Below are 19505 nucleotides of genomic sequence, written 5' to 3'. Positions count from 1 at the left end.
AAAGATAAGGAAAGAGAAAAAAGAAAAGACAAGTCTGTGAAAACTTTGTATAGTTTATTAGAAGAAAAATAATACAAAAATTGTACAAGAAGAAAATAATATGGAAAAATGACGAGCGCTATTAATATGTTTTTGTAAGGTAAGTCATATTAATAGGAGTGTGATTTAGACAAGTGAATACTGCTATAATAAAGCCTTTATGCACAAATATGCACAAGTATGCACAAATTTTGTCTCCGAATAACTCTGCATGCAGTATGCTGATTTCTGCCTGAGCTGTTGCTGACATTAAAAATATACACGATTATTGTCTTTGGGATAAGCAACGCGTTAATATTAATTTACAGTGAATATTCCCTTTATAACAATATACACCATTATGGATGTATATATAATATGTATGACTTGTATCAATAATTATGTAATTGAATATAACAGTCATAAATCTATTGAATTCTTATTATTACATAATATAATGTGTATAATTATTTTTTAATGCTCGAATACTCTAACAATGACTATTATTAAAACTGAGTGTAGAATGAATATTATGCTGTGAAGTACAATACACTAGTTTATTCGAATAAACTCTTTATTATTTAAATAAATGATAGTTTATTTCTATTAACTTAGTTGTAAATACGACTACAATCATAACAGAGAGAATGCACCTGCTATTTGGATAACCTTACCAAAAGCAAGTTTAAGAGGCTACAACACGACTTTCTACAACAATACCATAAAACGCTTAGCACTGGCCCAAATACTAAGCTACTTGCCGCCTGTCGTCCAACGCTGACACTAGATCCTTTCCTTTGGTTGTCGATATCCAAAACCCGACGCAGTCAGGTTATACGTTGGTGTCTCGGATGGTTAACTGGTGGTATACCTCGTCCCTGTATATATCACCCTTTCGAATATTTTACTCGTCAACATGCCATCATTGGTCTCCACATGCATCATCGGCTGTTATTACCGACGTCGATCGAAGATCCTCTCTCTTTCTTGCTGAATCTTTTGCCTACTAAAAAACCATCAACAGCACACCTTGCCGCCCCTTAGACGACTCGATGGCCAACAATTTGTATAATGCTACATGAAATGAATCATATCTTCCATGGAAAACTCCCTCCTGACCCTCCCACTGATACTGGTGCTTCTCTCGTGAGTTGGTTGCTCAACTAACAGTGTTCATACTCCTGCACAATCGCTGAATTTTTCCTTTTTTTTACTATCAACTTCTAGACTTTTTTCATTTTCCCTCTTGTCTCTTAAGAGGTTTTTTCTTTCTTATATACTACTCGAACTGGCTCAGGCAAAATCGCAGATGAAAAATGCACTGTGCCCACCTGGCTTTAAAAAAAAATTAAATAAAATTCATATTTTAATCGTATTGCTTTCAACCAGACCCAGAATTCATTCTCCCCTTAAAAAAATAAATAAAATTAAATTAGATATAACATTTATACACTTTTTTTTTGTTGTTGTGGTTTTTTGGTTTTCTTTCTTTCATGGTCAATTTAAATGAAGATGAAGAATATCATTTGACATCAGCAAATGCATTGCATGTACCTATCAATGGTATTAGACAACGAAGTTTAATAGAAATGAATAGCAATGCAACAACTTATACATCTCCTTTATCATTTCGGATACCATTAATAACAAAACAATGGCAATGGTGGAATTATGTAACAGCAATTATTGTACTTATTTCTTTTATAGAAATGATCGTATTCGTTGTTAGTGCTACTCTATTAGCTTTCACATCAGAACCTGTTTCATTTAGTAAATGCTCTCTTATTTTTGGACGAATACATTATCAATAAAAAAAAAACTAAATGCCAAAAAAAAAACTATTAGGTATTCAAAATTATCCAAAGATAACTTACCAACCTTTAGATACAGCAATGCCCATTGAATTACCAATGGATACTTCAGTATATCATATTACAAAAGAGTTTGGACCTGCAACCATGGGGGGTATGGGTACTGTATTAACAGCTATTACACGAGCACAACTACGTACAGGCAAAATTAAACCCTATATCGTTCTCCCATTTTATTCATTCTTAAAGGAACAGGAACAATATCCTATCAAAAAGACGATCAATTTAGTAACAACGTTTCGGAAAAATGATCAACTTTATTCAGTCCCTTTTCGTGTATCTGAATTACAATATGACTTTGAACCTATACAAAATTTTGAAGCTCTTTCACATGAGGAAAAGACAGAGATCATAAATAATCGTAATATCAAACCTACAGTCACTGTTTATTTAATTGGTTGCGGCAAAATAGACCCATTAAATAAAGCATTTCAGGCTGAATCAATTACAGATATTTATTCTTCACCAAAGGGTTTACCACAAGAATGGAAAGATCAATATTTTGCTAAGGCAGCTGCCTCATTTCTTATTTGGAGAGCAACAAGAAAATATGAGCAATCCTTATTTACTCCATTAAATACATCACAGCCTAGAGTCGATATCGTACATTTACATGGAGCTACAAATGCCTATGTTGCAAAGTATTTAATCGAGCATGAAGTTCAATTAGGTGATATACCTCCTAGTATTGTATATACAATGCATGATTATCTGGATGAATTGCAATATACGAATACATTATTAAACGTCAAGAAATTCTTAAATGCACCGCGTTCAGGAGAAACATTAGAACAGGAAATAGATCAAACTTTAACTCCTTATATGTTTGGAAGTGGGAAAGTGTTTATGTCGCCTTTAGGTATCGATTTAGCAGATATTGTTACTTTTGTAAGCCAAACAATGGCAAAGGATATGGTTGAAGGAAGATTGGATTTTTATTTAAAGGAAGTAGTCATGTCTCCTATATTGCGTAAGGCAAAGCAACAGCAGTTTTATGGTATAAGCAATGGTGTCGATTTTAGTGGTGCTCTAAATCCTTTTACTGAAAGCCAATTAGTGACATCCGACTTGAATTATCCAGATCATGCGCGTATACTGATTAATAATAAACTCAAGATAGAAGAGAGGATGAATAATGCATCTCTGGATGCTATGACTGCAACCACATTTAATTATTGGGCACTTTCATTAGAAGAAGATGATTATGTGATCACTAAAAAACAAAAGGCAAAAGCATATTTGATAGAAAGGGGGTTATTAAATAACAACGACTTCAATCGCCCTCTCGTTCTCTTTGTTGGCCGATTTCAATACAATAAAGGCTTAGAGACGTTTGAGGAAGCAGCTCATTTGTTTCAATCACATCATATGAAGTTTGTCATCATTGGACAGCCGAATAATTACCCTTTAGCTTGGCTAGAACGACTCGCCTCTCAGTATCTTGACAATATTGTCTTACTAAAATATATATCTGAACAAGAGGAATGGTTAACTTACTTCCGAGCAGCAGCTGATATTGTTTATGTACCAAGTGTGACTGAAAGCTTTGGTTTAGTAGCAGCGGAGGGACTCATGTTTGGTTCTTCAGTGATTTCAACAGGTACAGGAGGATTAAGCGAATTTCTTGTGGATCGAACTTTAGATAAAGATATATCACCTCCTTCTGTATTGTCTAGGGTCTATGTAGAAAGTCGCTATCGTCATAATGCATATTTATTTAATACGCTTAAGCCTGGCAGTCTTGCAAGGGCTGTTGAAGATGCTGCTAGAAGCCTTGAATTGATTAAGAATGACCCTGCCTTGCATGAAGAATACGTATTAAGAATGATGTTAAGTGCATATAGTTTAGGTTGGGCTAGAGGAGAAAATCAAGGCCCAATTTATGATTATTTGCGTATATATCAACAAGCTTTATATGATAAAAGAAGCAAATCTTCTTTAGCCACAATTTTAAGATAATCGATCAAATTTTATAATTCAATCGTCTTTTATAAATATATACATGTGTATACAGATATATATATATTTTTTTTTGTGTTAGAGTAATATTATAATAAATTATATAATGTACATACATTCCATTAAACTATGAGTACTTTTGATTTCCTCTTGATGAAAAATAATGTCGGCGGCAATAAAATGCTAACACAAAATAAATATCAATTTCCATAACCTATTTTTTTTTTTTTTTTTTTCTCATTCTTCCACGAAAAAATAAAATAAAATAATAACTACAAAATGCTTGTAAAAGTAAAAGTAAGTAAACTCTCTCTATACTGAATAAGAAAAATAAAATAAAGAGGATTTATTTTTTTTATTCTCTTCTTCATGATGCACTAGACATTAACTGGTAAAGAGGTAAGATCGAGATTCATTTGTTTAATGTATCCTTACAAGATATGTTAATCTTATTTTTCATGTTAGATTGAAATTGATATTGAACCTAACGATAAGATTTCTCGTATCAAAGAACGTGTCGAAGAGAAAGAAGGTATTCCACCTCCTCAACAACGTTTAATTTACAGTGGCAAACAAATGTAATTATAAAAGCGAATTTTTAGAATAAATGAATGAACAGTTAATTTCGTATATTAAAAAAAAAAAAAAAAAAAATAGGGCTGACGAAATGACTGCAAGTTCTTATGGTATTGAAGGTGGTTCCGTCCTTCACTTGGTCTTGGCCCTTCGTGGTGGTCTTTAATTATTATTATAGGTTTCCTTGTATAGAACTTTAATTACTTCAATAAAAAAATAAATATATTTGTATTTATATACACAAATATATGCATTATACACATTTATAAAGAAAAAAAGAAGATAGAGAAGTATAGATTTATTTTAATAATAATGATAATAATAATAGAGTATATAAATTATTTAATATCTTGGAATAAGCTCTGGAGCTTCTTCTAAGACAACCATCATCCCCATCATCATATGTGCTGTATTATGGCAGTGTACAGCCCAAACACCGGGATTATCCTTAAATAAACACGTTAGAAAAATATGTAAAAGTTTTCAAATATATCATTATAACTTACAGCAAGGATACGAATTTTTGACCATCCACAGCCTACAGGCGTTTTATCAACTGCAGTTTTCTTTTTGGAAGTCAAATGAGGATCAATAATGGGATATACCATTGTGATGTCCTTTGCAATAGGTTGTGGTATATTTCGAATGTCAGCATCACGCTCTTCAATATATTCACCTTTACCGTGCGCTATCTCCCAATGAGAATGACCATGTGTGTGCCAAGGATGACTACGGCAAGGTTCACCAGGGATATGAGTATTTTGAATGACGATATCTACGACATCATAAAAATTGATAGGATAGGTACCCAAGTTGCGATCATAACCCTGAGCTGTAATCGTTTGATTTAGATAACCAGGTGAAAGACGACGATTATTCTTGATTTCATTAAGGATAGGAGATAACTCATTATTCGACTCGGAATAAGAAATCCCATTCACTAGCCATCGTAATGAACCGTCTGGTTGGCGTTGGTCATATGAACGTAATAGGATTGTTCTTGTTGAGGGCTTATAGACGACTGGGTCAACACCATAAAGGGGTTTAATCTTTGACCACTTCCAGAAAGGGATGTCTTCATCCTCAAAGAGGGGTCTTTGAACAGGAGCCTGTAAGGTTATGGATGAATTAGTTAAGGTTTGATTATTCGATTTATCAGGTCGGGTATATCTCAAGATGGATAATCCATTTGTAGGTCGAGGCACTGTATCAGACCAAGCACGAATGACTTGGATACTATAATCATCAATGGCTTGATCAGTATGTAGCAATACCGAGAAGCGTTGTCCAGGTGCAATTTCAAGCTGATTCACCGTATATGGTTTTGTTAATTCTCCGTCGATCTCAATAATCGTCAGATTATGTTTAGCGATAGCTAAATTAAGAGTACGGAAAGGGGTAGCGCCAATAAAACGAAGACGATACGTTCTTTGAGGCTGAACTGAAAATGTATGATATCCTTTACATTGTGACATGACGGGTTGATTTGGATTATAAATAGCTTGACCATTCATCAAGATACTCTCTGCCTCTGGAATAATTGTAAAATCAGGACCCATCAGATATTTTTCAAATTCAAGAGGAGGTCGATGCCACCATTCACTTAATAAAATAGTATGCTCATGATGATATTGATAAGGCCCAGCTACTGCGGTAGGTGGTGGTGGTGTTAATGAATTAACTTGAACAGCAACAGTAGGACGAGCCTCTTGAGATTCATAAATAATAAAGGGACCAAAGAGAGTTTCATCCTGAAATCCGACATGAGCATGATAAAAGAAAGTTCCTGCTTGATTGATAACACGAAATTCATGTAAATATGTTTCACCTGGCTTAATAGGTAATTGAGTCAAGAAGGGTACACCATCTGCTTGAGGAGAGCCATATTGACGGATACCATGAAAATGAATAGCGATATCATGACGATGATCGTTAGGTAAACTCATCTTTTTCAGTTGATTTCGAATTAATATTCTAACGGTATCACCTTGGTTAGCCTCTATAGTAGGTCCTGGCATTTGATTATTTATCAAAAATATAGGAACAATGAAGCCAGAACAATCGGGGTCAATCAATCCTTGAGAAATATTGAACTCATAATTGCGAATATTATTAGCTGGGGTATTAGGTGGATTAATGTAATAGTTTTGTCCAAAGACAAATTGTAAAAAGATAATAAAAATCAAATACGCAAATGGTAGATGATGCATTTAGGAAGAGTGTTATTTTTAATAAAAAATAATAATAAAAGATAGAAAGATACGAAAAAAAAGTACAAAGCCGAATTATTATATAAAAAAAAAATTCAAATAAAAACTATGATATTCTTTAAAGATGAAGGAATGGTATTTATTACGTAAGATATACATTTTGTAATATAAAAGAATTATTTCTTTTTTTGACGTTTAAAATATTGTTGATTTACGCTTTAAAGGTACTGTATAATTTTTTCAAGAATTAAAATAAAATTTATTTCAATTTGCTCCATGTATTAATTTGTCTTTGTATATAACGAAGTTACCATCTTTTACTATAAGAAAAAAAAAAAGCAACTTTCACTATAAAAGATGATATCCCATTCATAAAGATAGAATGAATACAAGCTCCTAAATTGTTCTTAAACACACATGGTTAAGAAGTGGTGAAACTACTTTAATTGATAATTCATCTAAGAAATTATACATTATTAAATTTAGTATAAATACATGTATATAACTAGATATGATAACGCCTAAATTCCTTGTGAATAAATATATTATTCTATAGTTTTATATTTAAAGAATGTGTCCCCAAAAGTAAAAAAAAAAAAAAAAAAAAAAAAAAAAAAAAAAAAAAAAAAAAAAAAAAAAAGCCAATAAAAAATTAAGGACCACATATAACAGTTCCTATAATACAGAACACAACAGACAGTCAGTATAATTTTCATTTAAAATTACACAAGGTTTAATTTATTTTCTTTCAAGAAGGCGCTGCCCTTATTACAGAGCTGTTGTTTAATATCTAACATATGTCATAAAATACATGTACAAAATGCTTCATACTACTAGTTTGATAACACCATCTAAGAATGACATACATACGTCATATCTATTAATTAAAATACTTCCGTTTCGTAAAATTCGTAAAATCGCTGCCAGAAGTTATTTATTTTACGGTCACAAAAGAAGTCTTCAAATGTGTATAGAATCTACGGTATATTGTATTCTATAAAATCAATTATAAATATTTGTAAACCATATTATATAAAACAAATATAACGTTACTAAAGGATCATCAAATTATATATATTGTAAAGCATCAAAGAATTACTTTTATAAATAGATTTTAATAAAATTATTACATCATTTAGAATCTTATATTTATTGTATAATTAAAATGGTAGAAAGAATTTGTCCTCATTGTGGAAAATCAGGGCATGTTCGTCGATCTCATAAAGATTGTACTGCTTATATTGAGCGTTCGGCTGTTATTAATCAGCCTACATGCAGTAGTTGTGGACAGTCAGATCATAGACGATCAAATCATCACTCCTGTCCCATGAACCCTGCTCAGCAAACAAACGCCATTGAGGATGTTGATATGGACGATGTTAATGTGATTGATGTTGACATGATTGATATTAATATGAGGGGCACAGATATTATTGAAGATAATGTAGAAGTAGAAGAAACAATAATGCAACCTGAGCACAACGATCAGCAGCTGCCCAATATTAGTCGATGCACTGCTTGCAATAGCCCTACACATCGACGTAGAACAAACAAATTGTGCCTATTCTATACAAGAGCAGAACCAGTATCTGTTGAGTATATTGCACGAGACCCAACACGGGTGCCTATTATAAGGGATGTTAGAGGCAGAATGGATGTCATCTGTTCTTATTGTAGTACCAGAATGTGGATTGGGGAGAGAGTAATTAAATCGTCCATCACAAACCCACTATTTCAACTTTGTTGCTGCAAAGGATCTTCAGTTCTTGAAAATTTGAAACCTACCCCTCCTCTTTTGACAGAACTTTTGACCAGCAATAGCAATACTTCTAAGGAATTTAGAACTAATATTAGAGCTTACAACAGTTCCTTAAGCTTTAGGTTCTATAAGTGTAAAGCTTGACAAGGAATTAACCAACCAAACATCTGGTAGTTATACATTTAGAATTCAAGGTAGCCCTTATCATCAAAGAGGACCAGCTCTTCCAGCATTGGGAGAACCACCAAAATTTTCTCAAATTAATATTTATGACTCTGAAAGAGAGTTACAAACTCGCAATTCCATACTCCCTGACTTAAATCGAGATACTCTTCGAAATCTGCAGCAATTGATGCATGATGTAAATCCATTTGTCAGCCATTATAAGACAATGGTACAACTAGCAGAAGAGCAGAATACTTTGGGAAATTCGAATTTAATTGGTATTGAAAGAATGAGTGAAGTAAAGATGGTATTTGGAGCAGAAGGTACACCTGATAAAAGAAGATATAATAGACCAACTACTTCTTCCGAGATTGGTGCTATTATTATTGGTGGTGATGAATCTTCTGGAAGTCAAACGACTACATCTAGAGATATTGTTGTTCATTTGAGACACGATGGCTCCTTGAGTAGAATTAACGAGTTTAATCAGTTCTATGACCCACTTCATTATGTGCTCTTATATTCTGAGGGTTCTGCAAGCTGGAACATTACCTCAAAAAGTATTAATTCGCCTGAAAATGAAGGGGTCAGAGTCAGTGTCATGGATTATTATAGCGTTCATCTTATGGTTCGACCAGATAATGGGAATCTATTACACCTTTTTGAAAAGTTATTTCATCAGTATATTGTTGACATGTATGCCAAAATGGAGCAATCAAGGCTTTCATTCATATAACATAATCAAAAGCAGTTACGTGCAGAAATGTATAAGGGCTTACATGATGCTGTTAACAGTAATGATTACGAAAACTCATCTTCGTTAGGTGTAGGCAAAAAAGTGATTTTACCATCAACATTTTCTGGAGGACCAAAGCATATGGCTCAAAATTATCATGATGCTATAAATATTGTAAGAAGGTTTGGCAGGCCTGATTTATTTATAACATTTACATATAATCCAAAATGGCCAGAACTCACACGTGAACTTCTCTATAATCAATTGGCGTCAGATAGACCAGACCTTCGTGCCCGAGTTTTTAACCTAAAGTTAAAGGAACCGCTAGATGATATCACAAAAAAGCATATTTTTGGCAGAGTTGTAGCTTATGTATATACCATTGAATTTCAAAAACGTGGTCTCCTCATGCCCATATGCTTTTTATCTTGAGTAACCAGCATAAATTGTCAACACCTGAGGATTATGACAGGGTAATCAGCGCGGAACTTCCGGATCAAAATTTATATCCGTTAGCTTATGAAACTGTTGTAAAGCATATGTTGCACGGTCCATGTGGATTATTAAACCAGTCTGCTGTGTGCATGGAACACTTCGAGTGTACAAAACAATTTCCAAAAGATTTCCATTCAGAAACAACTGTTGATGCAACTGGTGATTATCCTAGGTATAAAAGAAGAAATGATGGACGATCAGCGCAGAGAAGGCTGAAGAATGGGCAGATGGTGGACATGGATAATCGATGGGTTGTTCCTCACAATCTTTTTCTCTGTACCAAATACGATATGCATATCAATGTCAAAGCATGTGCTTCTATCAATGCTATCAAGTACGTATTTAAATATGTTTACAAGGGCCATGATCGAGCTGCTATTACTTTGGAAGAGCAAAATGAGATCAAGCTCTATTTGGATGCTAGATACGTTTCTGCACCTGAAGCATGTTGGCGTTTATTTTCATTTAAAATTCACAAGGAGTATCCTGCCAGTCAAAGGTTGCAAGTGCATCTTGAAAATGAGCAGCAAGTTTATTTTGATGAAACTAATGATCTTAATGAGGTTCTTGAGAATGCTACAATGCAGGAGACTACTTTGACAGCTTGGTTCAAAATTAATTGTGTTAATGAATTTGCTCACACTATTTTATATCCTAATTTTCCTGAGCATTTCAGATGGAAATCGTCAGATAAACCAAGAAGATGGGTATCTAGACAAAGAGGATTTTCAGATACTATAGGCAACTTTCCAAAGTGCATCTTCATTGCGTGATCTCTTTTGCGTAATAATTGCTTTTTGCTTCCCAGCCAATCCTTTTCAACTGTTTGAGTAATTTAAGCAACAATTTTCAGAGGATCTGCTACATAGTCTCCGTAGTAATCCTGAGCTTCAGAGTCCGGCAACAGACATTCAGACGCTTGCGTTTGACCATTGCTTGCTGGAGATCTATGATCAGCTACTTGAGCATTACAATCTGGATCTCTCTGATTACGTTGGGTTTGTCATAGTTCCAGTTGATACAAGAGCTAATGCTATTGATCCTAACATCCCAAGGATTTTAAGGGAGTATCAGCGACTAATTATAGAAGCACAATCAAGGCCAGTAAATGCCCAGTTAAATTTTAGCCCTGATCAACAGCTGGTTTATGATACTATTGCTGCTATGGTTGATTCAGATGATTCGCTGCCTTCGTCAAGTGGGAGAGTGTTTTTTGTTGATGGTCCCGGTGGAACTGGAAAAACCTTTCTGTTTAATGCTTTATTGAATAGGGTAAGACGAGAAGGTAAAATTGCTGTAGCAGTAGCCCCAAGTGGTACTGCATCTCTGTTACTTGAGGGTGGTAGGACATCACATTCCGTGTTTAAAATTCCCCTTAATGTTGATTCTGACAGTATGTGTAATATCAAACCAAACTCACCAACTGCTGATCTTTTGATGCAAACAAAATTAATTTTATGGGACGAGTCTTCAATGACCAGTAAAGACATTTTTGAAGCTCTCGACAGGTCCCTTAAAGACATAGCAAAGTTTGTAGATCCATGATTGGAGAATATCCCTTTTGGTGGTCGGCTTTTGGTTTTTGGTGGCGACTTTCGTCAAATTTTGCCTGTTGTTCCTAAAGGTTCACGATCACAAATTGTTAATCAATGCATTAATCGTTCATACCTTTGGAGCCATGTTCAAGTTTTACGACTTCGTACCAACATGCGTGCTCAGCAAGCATTATCTTCAAATAATACAGCTTTGGCTTCTGGATTAAACGAATTTGCTACGAACCTTCTGGCTATAGGAGATGGTAGAGTAGACACTCACAAGATTAATTTGGGTGGCGAACCTCCTGAGATATTTGATACGGGTCTCATTGGGATCCCAAACAAAATGATTATCAGAGGTAACAACTTGATCCATCTTTTGCAAGCAGTGTACCCTGGACTGTATCAAGTTCCCCAACAATTTTCTACAGCATTTCCTATCAATTCTGCGGTATTATCCACCACAAACAAAGATGTAGCTGTTATTAATGATTTGGTATTCGACGTTTTTCCTGGTGAAGCTACAATCTCTTTCAGTGCTGATGCACCTATAATTGAAAATGAAGATCTCTCAGTTCCAACTGAGTTTTTAATTCGTTAGAAGCAGGTGGACTACCTCCACATGTTTTGAAGTTAAAGATTGGTACCCCGTTATGCTGTTGCGAAACATCAGCCCAAAGCAAGGTCTTTGTAACGGTACTCGCCTGATCGTCAGAACAATTCTACCTCACGTAATAGAGGCATTAGTTGCAACAGGCTCTCATATTGGTAATGTTGTGTACATTCCAAAAATTAAATTATTTAGTGTCAATGAGCCTACTACCCTACTATTCTTATTTTCAAGGACTCAACTTCCTGTTAGACTTGCATTTGCAATGACAATTAACAAAGCTCAAGGCCAGACTATGGATCGTATTGGTTTGTATCTTCCAAATCACATATTCGGTCATGGACAGCTCTATGTTGCTTTGTTAAGGGTAAAATCGCCTTCTGCTATTAAGATTATGATTGATGCTGATTCTAATAGCGGAAATAACAATGAAAAATCTTATACTAGAAATATAGTATACAATGAAGTTTTATTCAACGATAACTAAGATTTCTTTAAAATCATTAACCATGGATACAATATTCATATTCCATATCCCAAACAATAAACATCAACAATATTTTTATGTAACCACACAATATAAATGTACTATTTATGCATTTATTTTTCTTTTTCTTTTTTAATTATTGAATGTTGAGTTCTTCCCAAATCCACAGGGCGAAAAAGCCATCCTCGTAGTGCAGGTCAAGTTTTTTTACCGGAACAAGAAGGGAGGTGAGCAGCCTCGTTCATTTATAATAATTGTATATTTTAAAGTATAAGTTTAGATGCACAGCAGAAAAATTTCTATCCAATCAGATTATAGTAGTTTTTTCCAAGCTACAAAATCATTGTGGTTGGGAATTTGAGGATCCAAAGGTCTACATCTGGAAATTCTCTATAAGTGCAATATTAATTTTGTTTCAATGCAAATTTTCATTTTTTTTCTTCCAAGTATTGCAACAAGCAAATACATACTAAATGATCGAAGCTATCGAGTCAATTACAAACTCTCTTTATGTGGAAAAATTCGAGACTATTTGGCTGTTCAAAATTTATGTGAAGTTCTAATTCACAAAAGCAAAAGCGTCTAATTTTAATTCTTGCACTTGTCTAGAAAAAAAAAATAAAATTGTCCAATAAAATTTTTGAAATCGTCTAATTTTAAAATAAAATAAACGTATCTTATTTGCTCTCTTAAGAGGGTTTTTCTTACTTTTATACTATTAGAACTGACTAGGGCAATACAGCAAATGAAAAATGCTATGTGCTCATTTGGTCAAAAAAAAAAAAAAAAAAAAAAAAAAAATAATAATAATAAAAATAAAAATTCAATTTTAAACGTATCTTATTTGCTGGTTAAATACAGATATACAATACCCGATTACCCCGCTTTTTTAATAATATAAATATTGCGGCCATGCTTTCCTTTTTCTTATCTCTTTCTTTTTTAAAAAAAAATAAAAAAAAATAAAAATCATGGATCAAGAAAAACTGGATAATTTACCCACTATACAACAAGTTAAAATGCGAAAGAAGCCCGGACGTAAACCAAATCCTGCTTCTCCAGCTCTTCGTAAAGCACAAAACAGAGCAGCTCAAAGAGCTTTTCGAGAACGTAAGGAACGACATATGCGAGAATTAGAAACAGCCATCAAACAAATTCGGGAACAAAGGGATAAACTACATGTAGAAAATGAGCAACTAAAGGCAGACCAGGAAATTATGCGTTCTGAAAATTGGTATCTTAAAGGAATTGTATTGACTTTACAACTTGTTTGTTTTCAGCATAATTTAGTTATTCCTCAACATGGTCCTTATATTAATGAACAGGCTCTATCAGTTTTAGCACAATCCATTCCTGAATCGATATCTGCATATATTAATGTGAATGCAAGTAATAAATTACCTATTCCTTCAAAACTTTTTGGATATAAGCATACTATTAAACAACGTGATCGATATTTGTCTACTGGATCTATTGTTATTACTAAAGAAGGTGTTCATTCTGTACCAGACCAACACACTTCACAACAGATACCAATTATTTCAAAATCAGAACTTTCTCCTCATCAATGTACTAGAACCCCAGATAGTATGTATGACGATTTGGATATTCCCATTGAAAACTCTGTACACCCGTTACAGCAACAAGATGAGGATACTAATATACCCCCTCTTTCACCAAGTTCTACTGGATCAGATTGTGAATCACACTATCAACAACAACAACAACAACAACAACAGCAGCAGCAGCACATACCTTATCCAGCTATATTAACAGAAGAACCACTTACTTCAAACCTTGCTGCTATTCAAATTCTTCGTTTAAGACTTCGACTTCAGTCAGCATGTATTAGCATGGATTCTATACCATTTGCTATTCAACCAACATTATTACAGGTAATAAAAAAAAATAGGAACAAAACAAGTATCCTATTTTATTCATTTATTCATTTATTTGTTTTCTTTCTTTATTTGTAGCTTACAATTCCTCATGATCCTCGTATAGATTTAATTCCTACACCTCATATGCGCGATAGAATGATTCTATTCAGAGATCAATTTGACTTGGATGATTGTTTCCGTTGTTTATTGAGTTATTCTGTTTTCCATGGTGGAGATCCAGCCATTGCAGCGAATTGGCAATTACCTCAAGAATTTTTTGAAAAATATTGGTTTTTAACAATTGACTACGATCTTCGTCGTACTACAAATCATTGGCGTCGACTTCAAGGCCTAAGTGAACTGGATTTTAATCAACAAAAAGAACATCAACAAGAGGAGATAAGGAAAACTCAACAGCAACAACAACAGCAACAACAACAGCAACAGCAACAGCAACCGTTTTTAGAGCATCAAACAGGTCATTATTCATCTAATATTGATATTTCAGCTCTTTTAGGTATTGATTTTTGTAAAATTCAACAAAAGCAAGCTAAGGATGTCTCTGCTACTTCTCCATCATCGTCATCATCATCATCTTCTTCTTTTAAGAGTTCTACAACAATACAACAGCCTTCTTCACCATCTGACGTTGAAGAAGACAATCATTCGGTTTCTTCTTTTGAACCTGTTCGTCTAACGAATGGATATTCATTTACATATCCTAATAAAAGACCATCAACTACTCACCTAAAACCACAACGACATCATCCCTATCAACATGCCTTTGAAAAGGAACTAACAAATAAGACTCTTAAAGAAAGGCAAACAACTCAGGAAAATACCTGTAGTCCTCTGGATATACTCATGACAAATTTTAACACACAATCAAATCAAGCTTATAGTATTTAATTATATAGAACTGACCAATATAGCTCTTTTCTCGTCTATCTATTATTCAACATAGATTTGTTATTATAATTGATACAGAACACGTTTATTGATTTCTATGTATAATTTTTTTTCTTTTTTGTATTTATTCATTTTGCATTCATATATTTAAAATAAATTCTTCTTCATTTTGTATAAAATTAATAATTGTAATACAGGAACATAGATTTTCCGCTGTTCTATTTTTTTTTAAGGTTAAATACTTTTTCAAGCCAAAGTTTATCCATTCGCCCCCCCACACACACACACAAATTAATAAATATATGAAAACAATAGTTGTTTATTATACTTACCCTGATCAATTTGTAGTAGAAGAGTACAAAAAAAAATCTTATATTACGCAAAATTGATAAGACCAATATTATAAATATTCTGTACTCTGAAGCTTACAAATGAACCTTTTTATATAGTTATAAGTAATAATATAAAGGTTAGTCTAGTGAAAGAATAGATTATACTACTATTTTTATTTTTTTCTTTTCAAAAAAAAAAAAAAAAAAAACACTCTTTTGTTTTCTATTGTTTGCCTAAACATACAGTGTTCACGGTGCCAAATGGCAAATTTTTAATATTAAATGGCAATTTTATTAAGCACAATTAGCAATTTTTTTCAACTCTAATTGGTGAAATTCAAGAATTTCAATTGGCCAAATTGAGTATCAACTAATTGGCGGTTTTGAATAGTTCAAATTGCAATTTTTTTTTTTGGGAGTAATCCAACTGCCTTTCAAGATTAACAATTAAAATGAATAATACTCTTTCTTCAAGAAGATAGTCAGTGCAGTATTCTTGATGAGGCAATGAATTAGAAGGAAAATATTGATCCCGTATAATACTTATAAGCTTATTTACCTAAATCAGTAAAAAATTGTCCATATTTTAAATCTCAGCTGTAGATGAGCAAGATACAACAAGAGAGATATATATAATTTTATTTATTAAATGAATCGTAATGAATATGATATAATTTTATTGATTTATTATAGCACAGGGAAATGGAATATACGTTATTATGGGTATCAACGAAACTAGAACAACAGACAGTCATAATAGTATTATTACATGATAAATGTTTCTCTTTGTGACTACTAAAGTATATGAAATAGTATGATTTATAAAAAAAATAAAAATAAAGGGTTATTATACATTTGATATTAAAAAAAAAGAGGACAAGAATCCTATCCTTTTTTCACATTTTTTTTTATTCTTTTAATGCTTAAATAATTATTCTTTTATATGTCTAAGGTAGTTGTCGATGACATTGTGAGAACAGACGATTACATTCGTTTTATTAATGATCTTAAAGCATTTCATAATAGTAAAGGGTAAAATGTCATATCATTAGTTGAAAAGTACCATATTTATGTTTATATATATAGAACAACCTTGCTTGTAGAACCTGTTTTAGGAGGGAAAAAAATTGATCTTTATAAATTATATCAAGAAGTTATTGCTGCTGGCGGCTTTGATCAAGTAAAAAAAAAAAAAAAAAAAAAATGCATATAAAACTCAAATTATTTAATGATGCTTCTTTTTTTTTTTAGGTTACAAAGAAACGAAGTTGGAAACAAATAGGTGCTATCTTTGAGTTTCCAACTACCTGTACTAATTCTGCTTATATCTTAAAGGGCCTTTATATTAGAAACTTGGTATGTCTGATTACAATCAATAAATTCCTTTTTTTTTTAAAAAAAAAAAAAAAAAAAAAAGAGAAATTATCTAACATTTTCTTGTTTCTTGTTTTTTTTTTAGTTGGGTTGGGAAGAAGAGCAGGTTTGGCATAAAGAATGGATTCCTCCAGAAGAATTAAAAGGTCCTGAAGCTCATAAAGCATCCACACTTGCTGGAAAGACATATAGAAAATGTAGACATAAAAACCATGGTATCTATTATGATATGTAAAAACTATTTGTATGTTCCAACTTGATAATTTAATAATATTCTCTCTCTCTCTCGCTATAAATATATACATAAATATATACATCTAGTTCATCATCAATCATTTGCATCTAATCCATTCTACATTATGCCGAAAAAAACTATTTTACCTTCCAATTTGATTACAACGAATGAATTACATCAATGTGAAATCTCCGAAAGACATCACCGTATACAGCCATTTGAGCATGTTCATTCTGTGGAATCTAATCCTGATCGAGACTGTATAACAGGTATAAAAGCATACTAAAATATTTAAAATGTATTTCTAAACTTTAGATTAGGCAGTGAATTCGATGAAAATACAAAGAATAAATTATTACCTGCTTTACAGTCTAATTATACAGCTGATCTTGATTGGGCTCTCAATCAGATGGTGACGATTTCATATGAATATCCTCAGAAACTTTTACTTGTTGAAAATCTCGAATTATTTAAATTTCTAATAGATAAAACCAACATGTGTTTACAAGAAACTTTATTCTCTAATTCAGATAATTCAAATGCACATAACATTATACTCAAAATACTACACATCATTCGAAACTTTTCTTTTATTGAATCCAATACAAAAGTGTTTGCAACAAGTGCTGAATTTAAACAAATGCTCATCAAGTGCCTTATTATGACCAATTCCTCTCATTATAGTCACTGTATCGACATTTTAGAAAACATGACACCGTTTGTTGAATTAGGTCCATTTGATGCTATTATTGGGTGTCTCAATAATCTTCTCATGACAACTACAGAACGATCTGTCATATTAGGCTCTATTCGTATTTTAACCATGCTAGCATCCTCATCAGCCACTAATTTACTTTATCTCTTACCGACATCCTACCAAATAGTGGATCGCATTACACAGTTTTTAATTGCTAATGATGAAGAGTTGATTGGTACTAGTCTTGAGTATTTGTTTCAATACAGTCGACTCTCCCCTTCTTTTGCTCAACATTTATTAAGCCTTCATGATGGGGCTGATATTGGTATTATGGTTTCACTCTTGATGATACCCTATAAATACTTTCGTTCATCATTAGTATCTCCGTATAATTCACCTCAGCCTTCTACTTCAGATGAATCCATTCTCTTTTCTGATCAACACGGTAGTGCGCCTTGCAGTCTTCCTAATTTGACTTCATATCAGCATTTAGATGAACCTTATCGTTGTCTAGGATGGCTTAAAGATAAATTTGAACTGTCAAATACGAGTAGCGAATTATCACTTGATGATATGTATCTATTGTATGAAACAAGATTTGGACATGAAAAGGCGTTACGTATAAAAGAATTTTATACGGTCTTGAAGATTGCATTTCCCATAGTATCCGGAACTATGGAAGGATCAGCCAAGCAAGGAGCTATTCTAGAAGGTACGACCATTCGAGGACTACAAATCAAAATGTGTATATTACAAGATGGTAAGTATAGAGGCGGATTATCATTTGATCTAGATGTTTATTCACCATACATATTTTGAATAGGATCTGAATTAATGTGTCAATGGACGAATTGTTCACAAAGCTTTAACAACCCACAATTACTACAAAGCCATGTACTTCATGATCATCTACCTTCAGCTTCTGTAGATAATGGATGTATGTGGACAGATTGCAATCAAATTACTTTTGAAGATTCGTGTCAATTATCTTCTCATATTCGTGATTCACATTTACCTAATTATATAGATACTTCAGATATTCAAGGTGTAGCCTTAGTTGCAGTACAACTCTTAAAGATACTTTCACAAAGTGTAAATAGCCATATTGCCTTTGTACCTTATGAGCAAGAGCTAGCCATGATGATTCAACGAAGGCCAAAACTAAAACCCTTTATTGAAACCATATTTTCAAACTTTTGTACTGCTTCATCCACTACCACCCATTCATCACCTGTTTCTTTTTAAAATAAATAAAAGAATATAATAGATTCCGTGTACATATTTACATTCATATTGATATTTTTTTTTCGACTAATATAGTCAAATAAGGTATTATTTTTTGAGCTTACAGATAGAGCTTTATATCTAGATGAGCTATGTATGTATGTGTATGTGTGTGTATGTGTGTGTGTGTGTGTGTGTGTGTGTGTGTGTGTGTGTGTGTATGTATGTATGTATGTATGGGTATATGCACAGTTTATACAACACAACAAGTATTCTTATTATAAAAAAAAAATCTTTAATGCTATTTACTGTTTCTTGAAATTAAAAGACAAGTAAAAATAATAATACAGTAGCTTTTTATATATGTAAACAACTTTATGTATGATAAAAAGTTTATCGTATTCAATCAGATAAGCTCTACTAAAAGAATAGC

General features: G+C 32.8%; 6 protein-coding genes across 6 annotated transcripts; 5 read left to right on the top strand and 1 right to left on the bottom strand.

Moving 5' to 3' along the window:
- Positions 1-1976: 1976 nt before the first annotated feature.
- BX663DRAFT_531492 (uncharacterized protein) lies at positions 1977-3848 on the top strand (the record flags this gene model as incomplete). The annotated part of the gene is made up of 2 exons (XM_051530383.1): positions 1977-2979; positions 3082-3848. 2 exons carry the CDS (start codon positions 1977-1979, stop codon positions 3846-3848), a joined length of 1770 nt encoding a protein of 589 aa, XP_051382118.1.
- Positions 3849-4095: 247 nt separating this feature from the next.
- On the top strand, positions 4096-4683 carry BX663DRAFT_511841 (ubiquitin-related domain-containing protein). The gene is made up of 4 exons (XM_051527939.1): positions 4096-4145; positions 4230-4247; positions 4314-4426; positions 4506-4683. Exons 1-4 carry the CDS (start codon positions 4128-4130, stop codon positions 4588-4590), a joined length of 234 nt encoding a protein of 77 aa, XP_051382117.1. The 5' UTR covers positions 4096-4127; the 3' UTR covers positions 4591-4683.
- Positions 4684-4766: 83 nt separating this feature from the next.
- BX663DRAFT_436222 (Cupredoxin) lies at positions 4767-6634 on the bottom strand (the record flags this gene model as incomplete). Its single annotated transcript, XM_051523172.1, has 2 exons — positions 4767-4871; positions 4931-6634. 2 exons carry the CDS (start codon positions 6632-6634, stop codon positions 4767-4769), a joined length of 1809 nt encoding a protein of 602 aa, XP_051382116.1.
- A 6734-nt stretch (positions 6635-13368) lies between these two features.
- On the top strand, positions 13369-15391 carry BX663DRAFT_543597 (uncharacterized protein). Its single transcript, XM_051530851.1, has 2 exons — positions 13369-14316; positions 14398-15391. Exons 1-2 carry the CDS (start codon positions 13393-13395, stop codon positions 15208-15210), a joined length of 1737 nt encoding a protein of 578 aa, XP_051382115.1. The 5' UTR covers positions 13369-13392; the 3' UTR covers positions 15211-15391.
- A 1007-nt stretch (positions 15392-16398) lies between these two features.
- On the top strand, positions 16399-17082 carry BX663DRAFT_82632 (ARID DNA-binding domain-containing protein). Its single transcript, XM_051532331.1, has 5 exons — positions 16399-16574; positions 16629-16722; positions 16794-16824; positions 16878-16898; positions 17002-17082. The coding sequence occupies exons 1-4, from the start codon at positions 16486-16488 to the stop codon at positions 16889-16891; spliced, it is 228 nt and encodes a 75-aa protein (XP_051382114.1). The 5' UTR covers positions 16399-16485; the 3' UTR covers positions 16892-16898; positions 17002-17082.
- A 193-nt stretch (positions 17083-17275) lies between these two features.
- BX663DRAFT_436297 (uncharacterized protein) lies at positions 17276-19093 on the top strand (the record flags this gene model as incomplete). The annotated part of the gene is made up of 3 exons (XM_051523175.1): positions 17276-17420; positions 17472-18608; positions 18672-19093. The coding sequence occupies 3 exons, from the start codon at positions 17276-17278 to the stop codon at positions 19091-19093; spliced, it is 1704 nt and encodes a 567-aa protein (XP_051382113.1).
- Positions 19094-19505: the final 412 nt, after the last annotated feature.

The sequence above is a fragment of the Cokeromyces recurvatus genome (genome assembly GCF_025118155.1).
Source record: "Cokeromyces recurvatus strain NRRL 2243 chromosome Unknown BX663scaffold_15, whole genome shotgun sequence".
Classification (NCBI taxonomy): domain Eukaryota; kingdom Fungi; phylum Mucoromycota; class Mucoromycetes; order Mucorales; family Mucoraceae; genus Cokeromyces; species Cokeromyces recurvatus.
Note: the sequence above shows the minus strand (reverse complement) of the source record. Positions and strands in the feature narration are given on the sequence as shown.

What these genes read in the sequence shown, in the direction of transcription:
- BX663DRAFT_511841 (XM_051527939.1), top strand. An exon ending in ATTTACAGTGGCAAACAAAT is followed by an intron (nt 4,427 to 4,505) that starts GTAATTATAAAA and finishes AAAAAAAAATAG; the next exon opens with GGCTGACGAAATGACTGCAA.
- BX663DRAFT_82632 (XM_051532331.1), top strand. Translation starts at nt 16,486, where the DNA reads ATGTCTAAGGTAGTTGTCGATGACATTGTGAGAACAGACGATTACATT. An exon ending in GCATTTCATAATAGTAAAGG is followed by an intron (nt 16,575 to 16,628) that starts GTAAAATGTCAT and finishes TTATATATATAG; the next exon opens with AACAACCTTGCTTGTAGAAC. An exon ending in CTGCTGGCGGCTTTGATCAA is followed by an intron (nt 16,723 to 16,793) that starts GTAAAAAAAAAA and finishes TTTTTTTTTTAG; the next exon opens with GTTACAAAGAAACGAAGTTG.
- BX663DRAFT_543597 (XM_051530851.1), top strand. Translation starts at nt 13,393, where the DNA reads ATGGATCAAGAAAAACTGGATAATTTACCCACTATACAACAAGTTAAA. An exon ending in TTCAACCAACATTATTACAG is followed by an intron (nt 14,317 to 14,397) that starts GTAATAAAAAAA and finishes CTTTATTTGTAG; the next exon opens with CTTACAATTCCTCATGATCC.